Raw genomic sequence first — 19566 nt, 5'->3', positions numbered from 1 at the left:
TCACATTCTTTTTGCAGTAGCCTATGATGCATCATTGACAGCCCCCCGTTCCCCTATGACGGAATACCAGGGCTGTAAATAGACAGGTTATCAATTATTATCTGTCATGTATCGAGCCAAGGTCAGGAGCGAGACCACAGTATCCGAGGCAACCTTTTGAACCAGGAGCGGTGCAAAGCATTTCTGAATCGCCAGTGTTGCCCAAGTCCAAAGCCCCCTGAGGCCGGGGAATCGTGCATTTTTCACTCCACCAAAGCTGCACCCACTACACGCTTTCTCGCTCCGTGTGAAACGTGAGCAGAAAAAAAGAAAGTGAAATGGACTGAGTTGCTGTGAGAAACGTTGACAGTATTTCCACTTGCGGTGCGTAAAGGGGGCACAGCGGCAGTAGTAGCCTAGTCTTACCATCACATCTATTCCTCGTGCTATATCTAATCAATTCACTTTTGCTGATTTTCAATTCATTATTTGTATTTAGGCTACGTAGAGCCTAGGTGAGTGTTGGTCTTTATTATTCTCTTACAAGGATTGTATGCTTTAAATGTCCGGTTTTTTTAAACTTGATGTCTGATATGCATAGCCTAGGCTAATTGATCGAATTAATTATAGCTCTTTCACTGTGTGCATGTACAGCAACCATCATAAAAGATCATTATATTTTCAGCCATGTGCTGTTAATAGTCATATAGGTAGCCTGCCCTAGTGATTCATATAAAATGGATTTGAGGTATAGGCTATTGCCTCACTCACCAGACAGCACGTTTTGTCGTTGTGCCATGTAACCGTGTCCTGACGCTTAGCATACATTAAAATATAAAAATCAATGCAGCAGTTTTATCTCTGGATTTTTCTCAATTGATAAGCACCGCACGTTGTATGGCAGCTCTACACCTAGGCGCTAATGCTTGGAATTTGTTTTATTGTTGCACCAACTATGCTCATGTCTGCCTGTGTGTGTGTGTGTCTGTCTGTATCTACCTACTTACAGTACATACCTACCATAGTTAATTAAGTTGTATTACTGTAGTAGCATTATTCGTTTGTTTTGGAATATTGAACTTGCTTAATCCTCTTTATCAGTCTGATCTTGCCTTAGTTATACACTGCCACTCTTATCCCTGCAATCAATAATAAGTTGTTAGGAGGCCCTGGGGATGGCACGAAATGGTCGCCTAAAGTCGTCAGGTCTTGTGTCATGGTCCCCTGTTTTTTGTCTAGTTCCCAGTTTGTCCCGGGACGTTTTTTAGGACATTCCTGTGACGTGTCATGGTCCCCTGGAGGTTTAATCTAGTTCCCGGTTTGTCCCGAGGACTTTCTTTGGACGTTGTGTTATTATCTCCTGGAGGTTTTGTCTAATTCCCGGTTTGTCCCGAGGATGTTCTTGGGACGTTGTGTTATTATCTCCTGGAGGTTTTGTCTTGTTCCCGGTTTGTCCCGGGGCGACCCGAGGACATTGTGTCTTGGTCCTCTGGAGGTTTTTGTCTAGTTACCGGGGTTGTCCTGGGGACGTCACCTGATGGTCTCATAAACAGCAGTTTTGTGTATTTTTATTCATACAGTATTAAGATTTAACATGTCCTCAGCTGGGAGTTGAACTCAAAATCTCTTGGTTCATAGCATTCTGATATTCCTGCTACTCCACCATGTCTGTATCAGTGACTGATTTAGAAAAAACCTCCAGGGGACCATGACACAACGTCCCAAGAACATCCTGAAAACGTCTTCAGGGAAATCCCCGGGACAAACTGGAAACTAGAAAAAAATCCCCCTTGGGACCATCACGCGACGTCCTAAAGACTAGTAAAATGAACATCCTGAGAACGTCCTAAAAAGGTCCTGACATGAAGGTCCTGACATGGTCCTCAGTGACGTCCTGGGAGCTTACAGGGAACTAGACAAAGGTCCCCCAGAGAACATTCCCTTGGGACCATCACGTGATGTCCTAAGGAATAGTAAAATTAACGTCCTGAGAACATCCTAAAATGATCCTGACATGGTCCTCAGTGATGTCCTAGGAACTTAAAGGGAACTAGACAAAGGTCCCCCGGAGAACGTTCCCTTGGGATCGTCATGCGATGTTCTTAGAATGTTCTCAGAACGTCAGAGGGATAACGTTGCACCGAAACCCTTAAGGGACCTGATGGAAACGTGGTTGAATGTCCTCAGAATGTCCCTGATTTGTTGGGATTAAAATTGGTGAGTTACAGGGTACCACAACCAACTGTTATGTTGTAGGTGGTGGAACTGTCTCCAAAACATATTTCTTTAGCAATACTTAAACATCGAACATCATTCAAATTCTTTCCTGCTTGCTTAATAAGATGTTGGAACCCCTGATTTTGGCCTCCTGACGGAGTCTCCAACTTTGTATAGAATAGTGTTGTTTTGCTCTGGAGCAAGGACAGCATTACCCACAACACTCCACACAAACAATGTGAAGGAATTGTGTAAAAAATAAAAAATAAATTAAAAAAACGTGCTTTTTGTCTTAGACTGAGGGACCATTTTGACTCCCACTTGAGAGCAACAATAGCCCCAGGGAGGACAGCTGTGATCTGCCATTTTCTAATCCGTCTTGTTTAATTGAAAGACTCCCCATTCAAACCCTCTCGCTGGCTGTCAAGCAGGTTTTCTGACCACAGACATACACAGACCTCAGTTTGTTTGAGGCACTGTCTACACCCCCTTCCTCTCCTCTCCACACTCCCCACCCCTTCAACACACACACACACACACACACACACACCCCTCTCGCTCTCTCGCTCTCTCCCTCTCTCTCTCTCCCTCTTTTAAGGAAAATCTGGCTCCTCTAGATAAACATGTCTTTTCCCCAAAGAAAGACGAGCACTCTGTTGGCATTTTACCTCCCTCACTCTAGGGTTGTCTTGTCAAGTATCTTGGCACTTGAATTTTCCCTACACAAACAGCAAGCATCTATATGCTCAGGGAAGCACTTTCTTTTTGAGGGATTACATAACACATTTATACACCATACATAACAGCTTCATTAATGCTACACTATGTCAATTGCAAGTTGTTATCACCGCATACCCTATTTCAACCTGTAAATGTTGATATAAGCTGACATAAGCAGTTGTAAATGTTTGTACAGTGCATGGTGTTATAAATCAGTCATCAATGTCTTTATATATATATATAGAGAGAGAGAGAGAGAGAGAGAGAGAGAGAGAGAGAGAGAGAGAGAGAGAGAGAGAGAGAGAGAGAGAGAGAGAGAGAGAGAGAGAGACTTATTTATTTTGTCTTTTGTTTTCCTCCATATTGTACATATTCTGATTCCTAAATATCAAAATCAGTCAGACCTCAACCGGGGTCTAATGTCAAGATGAAATGCAGGTATATATATATATCATATGTATCAATCTACACAACAGATGGTGTGGGACATGGACTTATCCCCACATTGCACTGCTGTTGAGGTATGAAAACCTCCGACACATTTTGATATTGGTGCCAATTATCACTTAATTGGAATGTATGGCACATTTTTTGTGAACATTCTCTTGGCAAAACAAAATAAGAAAATGAGAACCTCACTATCACAATTTTGCTATTCTTCAGTACCTACATTAAGACGGCTAGCAATACCTTTCCAAAAACATATAGAACCTGATCTCATCGCCTGCTGGTTAGAATAATTAGCTGCTAGCAGAGAAGGCTAACAGTTAGTACCACAGTACCCATGGAGAGAGTCTGTTCCAGGCTTGGCTTCTCACCTGTATGCTCGGAGTGCTAGCGAGACTGGCTGTGTGCGTAGTTGGCCAAAGTCAGCACTAGTTAGTTACTTTGGCATCATCCTCTCCGTAGGTATGGGTTTTCAGCACTAGTTAGTTACTTTGGCATCATCCTCTCCGTAGGTATGGGTTTTCAGCACTAGTTAGTTACTTTGGCATCATCCTCTCCGTAGGTATGGGTTTTCAGCACTAGTTAGTTACTTTGGCATCATCCTCTCCGTAGGTATGGGTTTTCAGCACTAGTTGGGCTCCCGAGTAGCGCAGCGGTCTAAGGCATTGCATCTCAGTGCAAGAGGTGTCACTATAGTACCTGGTTCGAATCCAGGCTGTATCACATCCGGCCATGATTGGGAGTCCCATAGGGTGGCACACAATTGGCCCAGCATCGTCCGGGTTTGGCCAGAGTAGGCCATCATTGTAAATAAGAATTTGTTCATAACTGACTTGCCTAGTTAAATAAAGGTTAAAAAAAAAGGTTTTGTATGTGTGGGCTATAATAATGCAGGAACCACTTTCAATGTGTGGCAAATTTGGCTTACACAAGTTGGCCTACCATGCCTGTAAACCATATGCTAAAGCAATGGAATCAGGAAAATAGATTAGTGTCTAAGTTAGGGGTGCAGTTCGGGTCCTCGAAGGCCGCTGGTTGTCCTGCTGGTTTTTGGCTTTTAACCTGTGACTGATTTCTACCTGGAACAAGGTGTGTGCTCTCTACAGATAACCAGTAACATTAATTTCTCAATTAAATGCCAAAGAGAAACATAAACCAGCAATACTGCGGAACACGAGGGCCTGAGTTGTGCTCCCCAGGAGTTTTAAAATGTCATTCATTATCATGGACAGCTATGTGTTTTACCATTGAATTTGACTACGTGGCATTCAGAGCTCTTATCAATTTTAATGGAATAAATAAATTCATTATTTAAATTGAATCCATTTTAATATAGTCTATTAAAATAGCTAAGAAACGGCCCTGAGCTCATTCAGTACTATCATTTTTGTTGTTGTTAAACTTCAACTATGTGTTCTTTCAGGTTTGTCCACATCAGACGTCACAATGATGACTCCAAGAGACCCAAAGCCCAAGAAGAAACCGCCGAAAGATAGCTTGACTCTGTTGCCATGCTTCTATTTTGTAGAGGTGGGTAGAAATATCAGCGTTATGATACAAAAGAAAAGGGGAAATTCGACATGTAACAACATGTTATAATGATCATCTTTGGTTGTATCTGATTGATTGACTGAACGAATGAACGAACAGACAAATGAATGAACCAACTAACAAACACATATTGATTAACTCCATCAGAATATATTTGTCTGGCGCTCTGCATTTCTCTCTCTCTCTCTGTGTCTTCTGGTTTGTCATTATCATGGGTGGATACATTTGGGTCAATACGCTGAAGCTGAGGATGACCTGCTTTCCTATCTTTTCCGGTCACATGTCATTATTCTAAACGATCTGAACCTCATCTATTCAAGTATCTAGTTAGTCTATTTAGGGGAACCCTTCTGGTTCAAGACGCAACACTTCTATATAGTTGTCTTTAAGGTTAGAGTTAGTGGTAGTAAGCATAGTGACAAGTCTGACAGCAACCTTTCACCTACACTTGCACGTCCTGTTTCCTCTTTCCCAGCTGCCCATTGTGGCTTCTTCTATGGTGTCGCTCTACTTCCTGGAGCTGACGGACCTGCTCCAGCCTGCCCAGGTAGGCTTCCGTTGCCATGACCGCATGCTGAGCATGCCCTACGTTGACGGTGGAGATGAGCTCATCCCTCTACTCATGCTGCTCAGCCTGGCCTTCGCTGGCCCGGCCGCGTCGGTGAGTACACCCCTCTGAACACACTTGCGCTCGTGCAGGCACCCCCACACACACACACACACACGATGCTGCTCTGCCTGCATAAGTACCCAACTAAACACTCCCCACACATGGCCTATGTGAAACACTCTATGTATAATTAAGCCATTATACACTCAAACTATATGAACTCATGGTAAAAACATTCAGACAAAGTATAGTTGTCAAATATATAGGCTTACATTCAAATCAGACCATATAACATGGGGCCAAGTTCACACATACAACAATCTAATACTCAAATAGCCCAGTCTCTGAGATGGTGTTCAACACAATGAGCAAGTCCAAATGAATTGATTAGTGCTGCCGTATCTCTGATTGTGTGATCTTGTTGTCTGGTCAGATCATGATGGGGGAGGGCCTGGTCTACTTCATGCAGTCACGCCTTAAGATCCGCCCCGGGGTGGAGGGCAGCATCAACGCCGGCGGGTGCAACTTCAACTCCTTCCTTCGGCGAACGGTGCGCTTCGTAGGTATGGTTCCACACTGTGGAGGAATGTCGCTTGTTCAGGGATATATCCAGTGTGACAATGACTCCCTCTCGCTCTTTCTTTCTTGTTTTCACTACTCTCTCTTTCAACTCACGTCACTCCTCCGCTCCCTCCTCTTTCTCTCAACCTCCCCGTATTTCTCTTCACATCACCACCCACCCCTCTCTCTGTATTTCCGCTCTCCCTCTTCCGCTCTCCCTCTCTTTTCCTCTGATTCACCGTCCTCTCTTTTCACTCCCCTTTTTCTCTCTCGCCCTTTGTCTCTCCAGGTGTCCATGTGTTTGGGTTGTGTGCCACGGCTCTAATGACTGATGTGATTCAGTTGGCCACAGGTTATCACACTCCCTTCTTCCTGACTGTGTGCAAGCCCAACTACACACAGCCAGGGGTGGCCTGTGATAAAAACCCCTACATCACCAAGGACATCTGCTCCGGTCACGACCAGCACGCCATCGTCTCTGCCAGGTAGCTACATGACATGACATAACATAACCACCTGACCCAGGAAGGATTAAGGTTCTGTTACAGTATGCATACTAGAATACCAGTTTGAATTAAGCAATTGTTTTTGGCATGCATTGTTAGTAGTATGCTTGTCTGGATAATGGAACATAGCCTTTGTGTGTCCTCGTCTCTGTGTATCACTCATGCCGGAGGTCCCAATCAAAAAGACAGAGTGGTTCAAAGGCTCTCACTGAGGCAATATAAACACTGTAAAGGGAAAAAAATGCATTGGGAAAAATGAAGGATAGATATGAATTTACTGGGTTTTCAAGGAAATTATGTACTAAGTATTGGAATACAGCCTTGGACAGAACATTGTATATCCTCTGGCAGAGGATGAGTCTCAATACTCATGAAAAGCCTACTTTTCTTGTTTTCTTCCTCTCTGGACCACTGATCTGAACCGACTGGCTAGGTGAAACCCAAGACAAGTTTTCTGTTCCTCCATTTTGCTTTCAGATAATCCATCTCATCCAGTCTTAGATATACTAAGTGATCAGGAATTGGTGTTAGTAAGGAAGCCATTTTGGGGTATTTCAACACAGATTCACAGATCAGTCATAGACAGATAAACAAGGATGTATCGATACTGTTCACTTTGACAGATACAGCACACCTTGACAACATCACCACAACAACAATAACCGGCATTGTAGCAATGTGTAGGTGTGATCTTTATTCCACACTAGCACTGTTCTCTCCCCTTTCACATTGTGATCAAAGCTGTGGGACATATGGTGTCTGTCTGTCTGCTGCTCTTGCAATTTCATCTCGCCACAAACACATTTTCTCTTTCTCGTCAGGAAAACCTTTCCCTCCCAGCACGCAACCCTGTCTGCCTTTGCTGCTGTGTACATATCAGTAAGTACACCTCCTGCAACAAATGCACCGTATGGATAGGTTTCCATCCATTGGCAACAGATTTTCAAGCCAATATTCAAAATCTGCACAAAAACTATGCATTTCGACACCAGATATGGGTTTCCATCAAATTGACTTGTTGCGGATAAAAGGATGTCCGTGGTGACGTGGTGCACATAAACATTGATTTTGCAGTTAAATTCCCATGTATCGAATAAAAAAATACAACCTAAGTGGGTTTCCAGCGCATTTTCAAATTTACTGATGGTTTTGTCACAAAAATGTTTTGCGCTATATAGCGAGTGTGCCCACTCTGGTCTTAGCACATGCACTCAAGCCAACAGCTCGCAGATACAGTGTGGGTCCTCTGAGTAGGTTACCTACAGTACATGATGACATTATTATGGACAAAAGAGCAAGATCATTTGTATTTGTCAAACGGCAGCCAAGCATCGATCATCATGTCACCAGAATAAGACCCTCGATATTTATTGGAAAGGAGCATCAAGATCACCTTGCACTTTCACCACCCTGTGAAGTTCATCGTCATTTAAAAAAAATCTGTAGCCTAATAAACTGCATTCTTTCCCGAGTTGTAGTGGGAGGACCACAGAACATATCATCGCATGACTCCGAGTTTACTTTGATATGATGGTTATTACGTACACTCAGTAGCAAGTTTATTAGGCACACCCAACTATTTTTTTATTCTTTTTTTTAAATTTCACCTTTATTTAACCAGGTAAGGTAACCAGGTAATCTTTACCTAGCATAGACTTATAGATGACCTGGAGCCAGTGGGTCTGGCGACGAATATGTAGCGAGGGCCAGCCGACTAGAGCATACAGGTCGCAGTGGTGGGTGGTATAAGGTGCTTTGGTAACAAAACGGATGGCACTGTGATAGACTACATCCAATTTGCTGAGTAGAGTATTGGAAGCTATTTTGTAGATGACATTGCCGAAGTCGAGGATCGGTAGGATAGTCAGTTTTACTAGGGTAAGTTTGGCAGCTTGAGTGAAGGAGGCTTTGTTGCGGAATAGAAAGCCGATTCTAGATTTGATTTTGGATTGGAGATGTTTAACATGAGTCTGGAAGGAGAGTTTACTGTCTAGCCAGACACCTAGGTATTTGTAGTTGTCCACGTATTCTAGGTCAGAACCGCCCAGAGTAGTGATGCTAGTCGGGCGGGCGGGTGCGGGCAACGAACGGTTGAAAAGCATGCATTTGGTTTTGCTAGCGTTTAAGAGCAGTTGGAGGCCACAGAAGGAGTGTTGTATGGCATTGAAGCTCGTTTGGAGGTTAGTTAACACAGTGTCCAAAGAAGGGCCAGATGTATACAGAATGATGTCGTCTGCGTAGAGGTGGATCAGGGAATCACCCGCAGCAAGAGCGACATCGTTGATATTAACAGAAAAAAGAGTAGGCCCGAGAATTGAACCCTGTGGTACCCCCATAGAGACTGCCAGAGGTCCAGACAACAGGCCCTTCGATTTTACACACTGAACTCTGTCTACAAAGTAGTTGGTGAACCAGGCGAGGCAGTCATTTGAGAAACCAGGGCTATTGAGTCGGCCGATAAGGATGCGGTGATTGACAGAGTCGAAAGCCTTGGCCAGTTCGATGAAGACGGCTGCACAGTACTGTCTTTTATCGATGGCGGTTATGATATCGTTTAGTACCTTGAACGTGGCTGAGGTGCACCCGTGACCAGCTCGGAAACCGGATTGCACAGCGGAGAAGGTACGGTGGGATTCGAAATGGTCAGTGATCTGTTTATTAACTTGGCTTTCAAAGACTGGACAGGATGGATATAGGTCTGTAACAGTTAGGGTCTAGAGTGTCACCCCCTTTGAAGAGGGGGATGACCGCGGCAGCGTTCCAATCTTTAGGGATCTCGGACAAAACAAAAGAGAGGTTGAACAGACTGGTAATAGGGGTTGCAACAATGGCGGCGGATAATTTTAGAAAGAGAGGGTCCAGATTGTCTAGCCCAGCTGATTTGTACAGGTCCAGGTTTTGCAGCTCTTTCAGAACATCTGTGATCTGGATTTGGGTGAATGAGAAGCTGGGGAGGCTCGGGCAAGTAGCTGCGAGGGGTGCGGAGCTGTTGGCCGGGGTTGGGGTAGCCAGGAGGAAAGCATGGCCATCCGTAGAGAAATGCTTATTGAAATGTTCGATTATCATGGATTTATCGGTGGTGACCGTGTCGCCTAGCCTCAGTGCAGTGGGCAGCTGGGAGGAGGTGCTTTTGTTCTCCATGGACTTTACAGTGTCCCAAAACCTTTTGGAGTTAGAGCTACAGAATGCAAATTTCTGTTTGAAAAAGCTAGCCTTTGCTTTCCTGACTGACTGTGTGTATTGGTTCCTGACTTCCCTGAACAGTTGCATATCGCGGGGACTATTCAATGCTATTGCAGTCCACCACAGGATGTTTTTGGGCTGGTCAAGGGCAGTCAGGTCTGGAGTGAACCAAGGGCTATATCTGTTCTTAGTTCTACATTTTTTGAAAGGAGCGTGCTTATTTAACATGGTGAGGAAATTACTTTTAAAGAACGACCAGGCATCCTCGACTGACGGGATCCTTCCAGGATACCTGGGCCAAGTCGATTAGAAATGCCTGCTCGCAGAAGTGTTTTAGGGAGCGTTTGACAGTGATGAGGGGTGGTCGTTTGACAGCGGACCCATAGCGGATGCAGGCAATGAGGTAGTGATCGCTGAGATCCTGATTGAAAACAGCAGAGGTGTATTTGGAGGGCAAGTTGGTCAGGATAATATCTATGAGGGTGCCCATGTTTACGGATTTAGGGTTGTACCTGGTGGGTTCCTTGATAATTTGTGTGAGATTGAGGGCCTCTAGCTTAGATTGTAGGACTGCTGGGGTGTTAAGTATATCCCAGTTTAGGTCACCTAACAGAGCGAACTCTGAAGATAGATGGGGGGCAATCAATTCACATATGGTGTCCAGGGCACAGCTGGGAGCTGAGGGGGGTCTATAACAGGCGGCAACAGTGAGAGACTTATTTCTGGAGAGATTCATTTTTTAAATGAGAAGCTCGAACTGTTTGGGCATATACCTGGAAAGTATGACAGAACTTTGCAAGCTATCTCTGCAGTAGATTGCAACTCCTCCTCCTTTGGCAGTTCTATCTTGATGGAAAATGTTGTAGTTGGGTATGGAAATCTCAGAATTTTTAGTGGCCTTCCTAAGACATCAGGGTTGGCGGAGTGTGCTAAAGTAGTGAGTAAAACAAACTTAGGGAGGAGGCTTCTGATGTTACCATGCATGAAACCAAGGCTTTTTCAATTACAGAAGTCAACAAATGAGAGTGCCTGGGGACACGCAGGGCCTGGGTTAGCCTCCACATCACCTGAGGAACAGAGGAGGAGTAGGATGAGGGTGCGGCTAAAGGCTAGCAAAACTGGTCGTCTAGTGCGTTGGGAACAGAGAATAAAAGGAGCAGATTTCTGGGCGTGGTAGAATAGATTCAGGGCATAATGTGCAGACAGGGGTATGGTGGGGTGCGGGTACAGTGGAGGTAAGCCCAGGCACTGAGTGATGATAAGAGAGGTTGCATCTCTGGACACGCTGGTTATACTGGGTGAGGTCACTGCATGTGTGGGAGGTGAGACAAGGGAGGTATCTAAGGCATGTACAGTGGGACTAGGGCCTCCGCAGTAAACTAAAACAATAATAATTATCCTAAACATTATACAAGGAATATTGACATTTGAGAGGGACATAAAGCGAGGCATAAAGCAATCACAGGTGTTGATTGGGAGAGCTAGCTAAGTCAACAACGGGTAAGACAACAACAGCTAATCAGCTAAGACAACAACAACAGGTAAAATGGCGATGAATGGGCAGAGAGGGTTGGTTAACTACACACAGGGCCTGAGTTCGGGGCTAGGGCCGACAGATAAACAAAACATAAACAAAGTGGAGTACGTGATAAATGAACAGTCCAGCAGGCATCAGCTATGTAGCCAAGTGATCATAGGGTCTAGTGTACAGCAATAGATGAAACAGGGAGCCGCTAGGTAGTCATTACTACGCTAGCATGCGGGAGACACGGCATTTAAAGTTAGCAGTCCGGGGTAAGTAGAAGCGTCTGCTCCGTTGTCCGGCAAAGGCCGGTTGAAGGCACAGCTGATGGAATTACGTCTGCGGACCAGTCATGGTGGCACGGCGGGGCACCGTGTCGACGAAGGGACCGGCCAGATGGCGAAAGAGGTATTGTAGTTGTGGTCATTTTGTTTGCTAGCCGGGAGATGCGCCTGGCTCAGGGCTAGCTTCGGGGCTGGGTCACTCAGTGGAAGCTAGCTAGCTGTGATGATCAATGGTCCAGGGTTTACGGCAGGAATCTGGCGTTTTAGTGGAGAAAAACAGTCCGAGGCTGGCAGGAGCAGAGGGTAAAGGCCGCTAGCAGTGGCTAACGATGACTAAATAGCTAGTAACTTAGCTAATTGGCTGCTTACCTTCTGATGAAAGTTTTGGCTATAGGCGCTAAAAAAATTGCGGATCCGTGTCACATTGAGTGAGGCGGGTTACCGGAAGGTATATTTAATTTAAAAATGGAAAAAGAGATTGAAAATAAATTGGAATATATACAAAAAAGACGAATAATACAAACAGTAAACGAGAGGACAACAAACCACGTCTGCACTGCTACGTCATCTTGAATATACAGAAGGTAGCAGGTCAGACACCCCTTTGCCTCCAGAACAGCCTGAATTCTTCAGGACATGGTAACATTGCTCAATTGGTATCAAGGAACCTAACATGTGCCAGGAAAAACATTCCTCACATCATTGCACAACCCGGCACTAGCCTGTACTGTTGACAGGATTTGCTTACGCCAAATCCTGACTCTGCCATCAGCATGACGCAACAGGAACTGGGATTCGTCAGACCACTCCTCAATTGTCCAGTGTTGATGATCACGTGCTCACTGGAGCCGCTTCTTCTTGTTTTTAAGTGATAGGAGTGGAACCCGGTGTGGTCGTCTGCTGCAATAGCCCATCCATGACAAGGACTGACAAAATGTGCGTTCTGAGATGCAGTTTATTACCTTTTTTCAGTGAGCTGTTTTTGCCCACAGGACTGCCGCTGACGGGATGTTTATTGTTTGTCGCACCATTCTCTGTAAACCCTAGACACTGTCGTGTGTGAAAAGCCCAGGATTCCAGCCTTTTCTGACATACTGGAACCGGCGCCCATGGCACCAACGATCATACCACGCTTGTTTTGCCCATTTAACATTCAATCGAACAGCAACTGAATGCCTCAATGCCTGTGTACCTGCTTTATATAGCAAGCCACGGCCACATGACTCACTGTCTGTAGGGGTGTACCTAATAAACTGTCCACTGAGTATACAAAACATTAAGAACACCTGCTCTTTCCATGACATAGACTGACCGGGTGAATCCAGGTGAAAGCTATTTTCAATCAGTGTAGATAAAGGGGAGGAGACAGGTTAAATAAGGATTTTTAAGCCTTGAAACAACTGAGACATGGATTGTGTATGTGTGCCATTCAGAGGGTGAATGGGCAAGACAAAAGATTGAAGTGCCTTTGAACGAGGTATGGTAGTAGGTGCCAGGCGCACACTGCAACGCTGCTGGGTTTTTCACATCCAGCCAACTTGACACAACTTTGGGAAACATTGGAGTCAACATGGGCCAGCATCCTTGTGGAAGGCTTCCAACGCCATAATACATTTTACAGACACAAAAAGATCCCACCTTGTCTACCGTATTTGGTTTTTGTCGACATTTTGGAAAGTTTGGCCAACAAATTTGCTGTTTCCATCAGGCCTGTTGTGACATTTTTTATCCGACATGTACTAAACCTGGTTAGGGACCATATTACATGTTACAGTGGACACACCAGTTCAAGAGGCAGCATTGACATTCATGTAAACAAAAGCATCCAGAGAGTTCATAGCACGTTTAGAGTGTATTGCTAGGGCCAGGTGAAATTTTATGTGGCAGTGTTTCTCATAGGCCCCTAAGACTCAAATGAAAAAGTGCCTGTCGCTTTAAGTCAATTTATAAACAAAAACTGCAACTAAACATGATTGGCTAGTTTTATTGATTAAACATGCCGAGAATGCTGTCGTGATAAGGAAAGATCCCCCCCAGATTTCGTTTTTGGAGTTGTTCAGTGGCTGGCCAAGTACAATAGCAGATTGATTAACCACAAATTACAGAATTGTGTGCTAATATTGTTTGAGAATAAAGTGGAATTGTAACCAAAGTATTCACACCAGATTCTCAATGTACAAATCCCTTGCGCAAATCTGTCCCGACAATTTATTTTAAGTAAGAGCTTAACGTATTGTGCCATGCTGGTTTTTCCCCCATATATATCTTTGATAGCTTAAATTGAAATGTTTGCCTCAAACCGTTTAAAATATTGTCATCAAGCTTAAAATATGTGGATTGAATTAAGGGAAAACATGTACAAGGCATTTTTGGGTTATAAATAGCTCATGAACTTAATGGTTTAGAACCCGTTTCTGAGCAGAAATAAAACGTATCATATACATAGAAGAATGGAATGTATTTGAGTTTTTCTGTTATAATATCTCACCATGTATTTTCTCAATTTCTCTCTACTTGCAGATGTACTTCAACTCAACCATCTCAGACAGCACCAAGCTGCTGAAGCCAGTGTTGGTGTTTGCGTTTGCCATCGTGGCGGCGCTAACCGGTCTCACCCAGATCACCCAGTACCGCAGCCACCCCATTGACGTCTACGTGGGCTTCCTCATAGGGGCCGGCATCGCTGCTTACCTGGTAAGACCTAACTTCCATTGACATCTATCTTGACTTGTGACATTTATTTGACAGTGATGATGCATATTAATCTTTATTTCTTTTTTTATCTGCAGGATTGACAGGTGGTTAAAACATTTAGGAACATGACATTTAAGGATTCTATCAAAGCTGATTTAAAAAGGGCTATTAGTGGGCACATACATTTCTGAAAGGTACAGTACCATTCAAAAGTTTGGATACACCTACTCATTCAAGGGTTTTTCTTTATTTTTACTGTTTTCAACATTGTACAATAATAGTGAAGACATCAAAACTATGAAATAACTTATATGGAATCATGTAGTAACCAAAAAAATGTAATCAAATATTTGATATTTTTGATTCTTCAAATAGCCACCCTTTGCCTTGATGACATCTTTGCACCCTCTTAGAATTATCTCAACCAGCTTCACCTGGAATGCTTTTCCAACAGTCTGAAGGAGTTTCCACATATGCCGAGCACTTGTTGGCTGCTTTTCCTCCACTCTGCGGTCCAACTCATCCCAAACCATCTCAATTGGGTTGAGGTCGGGTGATTGTGGATGTCAGGTCATCTGATGCAGAGCTCCATCACTCTCCTGTTTGGTAAAATATCCCTTACACAGCCTGGACATGTGTTGGGTCATTGTCCTTTTGAAAAACAAATGATAGTCCCACTAATTGCAAACCAGATGGGATGGCGTATCACTGCAGAATGCTGTGGTAGCCATGCGTGTTAAGCGCGCCTTGAATTCTAAATAAATCACAGACAGTGTCACCAGCAAAGCACCATCACACCTCCTCCTCCATGCTTCACGGTGGGAACCAAACATGCGGAGAGCATCCATTCAGCTACTCTGCATCTCACAAAAACACAGTGGTTGGAACCAAAAATCTAAAATGTTTATTCATCAGACCAAAGGACAGGTTTCCACTGGTCTAATGTTCATTGCTCGTGTGTCTTGGCCCAAGCAAGCCTCTTCTTCTTATTGGTGTCCTTTAGCAGTGGTTTCTTTGCAGCAATTCGACAATGAAGGCAATCTGAGGTGCAGTTAATTGTTGATTTCTGAGGTTGGTAACTCTAACTCACTCTGGGTCTTCCTTTCCTGTGGCGGTCCTCATAAGAGCCAGTTTCATCATAGCGCTTGATGTTTTTTGCGACTGCACTTGAAGAAACTTTAACATTTCTTGACATTTTCCGCATTGACTGACCTTCATCGTCTTAAAGTAAAGATGGACTGTTGTTTCTTTTGCTTATTTGAGCTGTTCTTGCCATAATATGGATTTGGTCATTTACCAATAGGGATATCTTCTGTATACCACCCCTACCTTGTCACAACAAAACTGATTGACTCAAATGGAAAGAAATTCCACAAATTAACTTTTAACAAGGCACACCTGTTAATTGAAATGCATTACTCATGACTACCTCATGAAGCTGGTTGAGAGAATGCCAAGAGTGTGCAAAGCAGTCATCAAGGCAAAGGGTGGTTACTTTGAAGAGTAACAAATATAAAATATTTGTCTAACACTTTTTTGCTTACTACATGATTCCATATGTGTTATTTCATAGTTTGTATGTCTTCACTATTAATCTACAATGTAGAAAATAGTAAAAATAAAGAAAAGCAGGTGCAGGTGTGTCCAAACTTTTGACTGGTACTATATATGTGAGGGGAGTCTACTGACTACTTCCTGTAGTAGCCAAAACCATTCTGCAATTTGATTTGAGGCGAGCACTGGAGAGGAAAGTGTTATTCACCAGACAGTGATGTAGAATTTCAGATGATCAAACTGCACTGCATACCATCCCTCCCTCCCCCACTTAAATGGCTTACCTGCAGTTTAGTGCTAGGCTCTTTGATATCTCCAGATTGCTGCTCTTATTGAAGTTTTTCACACTCCTCCCTCTCTCATTTGCTTTCCGCTTTCACACGACTATCTGTCCTCAGGGAGGGATGGATTTCACTTTCATGCCCATCATTTCATTCCCTCTCTCCCTCTCTCTCTCCATTTTAGACACTCTTTCCATCCTTCGTCTGAATGGGGATTATTTGAACAGATTCTGGAATTGTCTTTCTATGACGTTCTGTCTGTCTATGGTGGGGCCTACTCTACATACCCATTTGTCTTATCATGCTCACTCATTCGTATGTCATTTTTTCTCATAGCTCTTTTCTGTCTCATATCTCTTCCCTTCTCTCATTTCCTCTTGGTCGCTATGTTCTCTCACTCTTATCGGAGATAGCGAGCGGTGGTTAGAGCTAGCTCGTCAGTTCTGTTTAAGTCGGCTTCCTCTGGAGTGTAAAGCGCAGGGCAATAAACCAGGCAGACGAATGATAGTGAATGATAATGACTTTCCACAGGACTATTATGCCAAGTAGCTGGGGAGGGATTTCAGGCGACCAAGGCCTTCTCTTCTTCTCTTCCAGGCTTTCCACGCCGTTGGCAACTTCAGGTCCTCCGACGACATCATCATCAAGCCAGCTCCACCCCCCCAGAAGGAGGACGCCCTGCGAGCGCTGACCCAGCGGGGCCACGACTCGGTCTACAACAAAGGTGTCGCCTCAGCATCGGAGAGCGCCGACGAGATCGCCGCGCCGCCCTCCCTGGACCGGCTGGAGGGCATGGGGCGGCCGCTACAGCGTGAGAAGGCCTCTATCGGGAGCTTGAAAAGGGCCAGCGTGGACGTGGAGCTCCTGGCGCCCCGCAGCCCCATGGGCCAGCAGACCATGGTGACCTTCAGCAACACGCTGCCCAGATCTAGCATGAACGCTAACGGGGGCTTGGGCGCTAACGGGGGCCCAGAGGAGCCCATGATGCCTACTCAACCCGTACAAAGGAGGCTCAAGGCTGTGCAAGTGCCCATGGACCCCATGCGCTCACAGCAGTTGGTGACGGAGTGGAAGCAGAAGTCCATGGAGATGCGGGGTCTGAGCCTTAGGGATGAAGCCGAGCGAGATGCCAGTGAGGAGGGCTCCGAAGGGGGGGAGGAAGGGTCCGAGGACGGGGGGCCACAGGCCTCGCTCTATCCATCTATGGTGCAGTCCAACAGGGGAGCTTCCGCCGGTCCAATCCCCGTCAGTGTGGGGCCTCCAGGGAGTGCCAGGGCGGTGGCAACTCCTAGACCCCCCCACATCCCCGAGGCGGGTCCCCCGCCAGTGTCGCCCAAAAGCGCACTAACCCGTGCCAAGTGGCTGTCCATCACAGAGAAGAGCGGTGGTGGCGGGTCGATTCGCGGGGCACCCAACCAACCGCGCATCATGCAGGTGATCGCCATGTCCAAGCAGCAGGGCCTCCTCCCTTCCTCCTCCTCAGGGGGCACGCCCAAGTCCTCCGAGACCACCTCCACCTCCTCCTGCACCTCCTCCACGGCCAGTGCCGATTCGCCCCACTACCGCCCGCCCTCAGAGGCCCAGCGTGATTCGGCCATCATCACCGTAGACGCCCACGCCCCCCACCACCCGGTGGTGCACGGTGGCCTGCCCCCCTGCTCGGGCAACGGGAACCCCTGGGAGTGGAGGGGCGCGTTCAACGGAAGCGACCCTCGAGACTCCTACGAGCTCAACGACCTGAACCGCGGCGACAGCGTTGGTGCTCGCGGCAGCACCGGCAGCTTCCGGCCGCACCAGACCATCTCGCCGTGCTCCTCCACCGGCGACGGAGACGCAGAGATGCTTCCCCCTCTGCCCCTCCCCCACGCGGAGGTCCCCCACGACGGGAGAAGCCGGGAGTCCACTTTACGACGCAAGACTGCGCTAGTCCTCCTGGAGAGGGACATTCAATTTCAAAACAAGAGTGAGCAGGAGAACTACTATAGAAAAATACAGGGTGGCCGGAGGTATAAGGATTAGTCACTAACTAACTGATAAGCCTTACAGTCAAACCACAAAACAGCACAAAACCTGGACTGACAAGCTGGGCTCTGCTGTTATGCATCTCTCGGACTTTGTGTGTTATCAAAGGAGCTGTGCAAAGCTGTTGTAGGCTACTATGATGTATGCTAGATGGAGGGAAACATCTCGAGTTGATGTGGGACCCTGAGGTATTTTCAGGAGCACATAGACATTTTTCAAAGGTTCAAATCAGAAGCACACCACCACGCAACACAAACCAAAAAAAGGACAACGTATTAAAGCTCCGTCTACTGAGCCGAACCAGGCAGTTTTGTTACATTTCTTTATTGACTCCATCTTCCTTTCAATGTTTCTCCTGTTATGACCACTCGATGGGCTGATTGTCTAGTGTTGGAATGGCATCTACTGTATGTTGTGTTATCTCCGGTGTTAGTGCTTGATTGCTAATGTGTAGATTCTGAGCATGTATGTCTGGGTGTTTTTGTGTGTTTGGGTCAGTGGGTCAGGTGCTTGTGTGTATGGGTGTGTGGGTATGTGTTGAAGAAGCAGTGTGCTTTCAAAAAAAATGCCGTTATTCTGCGGCAGAATGTTCGGAGGCCCGTGATAGTGCCCATCCTCGACAAAGTTCAGAACTTGATCTTAACTTCAAAATGAAGAACAACAACAAAATGTAACATGAACTTCCTTCTTTTAATGGAGAATACCAAGAGGACTGAATGGCTGTAAATCGTGCAAAGGAGTGCTTTTCAATTTCAACATTTCCATATGGATGTTACTTTTGAGACAGCAACGGGAGTACCCCTTGACTTAATGCATTGACCGTGTGTATTTTGGGCTGGACACGGTATAAGAGAAACCACAATAAGAAAAGTGACATCAGTCATTTGATCAAAGCAATAGAGGCAGTATGTGTAAAATAGAATGGGTTATTTTAAAGGTTTCTTTTTGCTGATCGTTGAACGCCTCGAAGTGAACATGTATACAAATCAGCATACTCCTGTGGATGGACTACTGCATGTATGTGGCTGTCAGGTTGGAAATACTACTTTGTCAGTAAACAAGAACAAAAAAAAAGAAATTAAAAGTTGTCGTTAGTAACTGAACTGTGAGGTACTAGTGTGACAAATGTTGCATATCTGAGACTTTATTGTCCACCAAAGCCCTTCAACTTACAATCAGAAGATGCATCAATTCCTCACAACAGCTTTAGAATATGCTGTATTTTGGCTTCTTTCAAAGCGTGTTTTAGTGCTGCTCACGAAATTCCAACCGTGTGCCTTTTTAAAGGGAATTTACCCACTGTTAAGGAGATCGCATTCATGGTAAATGCTGCAGATTTCTGCTCAAAAGTAAATTACCTTTAAAAGGACATTCCGACACCGCCTAAACAAGTGCAATACATTTGTTGTCAATGCATTTCGGGTTGAATCCTGGC

The 19566-nt window shown here is 45.2% G+C and overlaps 1 protein-coding gene across 2 annotated transcripts; it reads left to right on the top strand.

The window, feature by feature from the left end:
- The first annotated feature begins 16 nt into the window (after positions 1-16).
- LOC139540824 (phospholipid phosphatase-related protein type 3-like) lies at positions 17-19229 on the top strand. Of its 2 annotated transcripts, XM_071344814.1 has the most exons (9): positions 17-363; positions 479-494; positions 4787-4893; positions 5390-5575; positions 5958-6087; positions 6375-6570; positions 7413-7470; positions 14101-14274; positions 16707-19229. In XM_071344814.1, the coding sequence occupies exons 3-9, from the start codon at positions 4810-4812 to the stop codon at positions 18126-18128; spliced, it is 2250 nt and encodes a 749-aa protein (XP_071200915.1). In that variant the 5' UTR covers positions 17-363; positions 479-494; positions 4787-4809; the 3' UTR covers positions 18129-19229. The 2 variants fall into 2 exon arrangements, with proteins under 2 accessions (XP_071200915.1, XP_071200914.1); XM_071344813.1 differs by lacking the exon at positions 479-494.
- The last annotated feature ends 337 nt before the right edge of the window (positions 19230-19566 follow it).

Source organism: Salvelinus alpinus, chromosome 16 (genome assembly GCF_045679555.1).
Source record: "Salvelinus alpinus chromosome 16, SLU_Salpinus.1, whole genome shotgun sequence".
Classification (NCBI taxonomy): domain Eukaryota; kingdom Metazoa; phylum Chordata; class Actinopteri; order Salmoniformes; family Salmonidae; genus Salvelinus; species Salvelinus alpinus.
The sequence above is the reverse complement of the archived record's forward strand: the minus strand, read 5'-3'. Positions and strand labels throughout refer to the sequence as shown.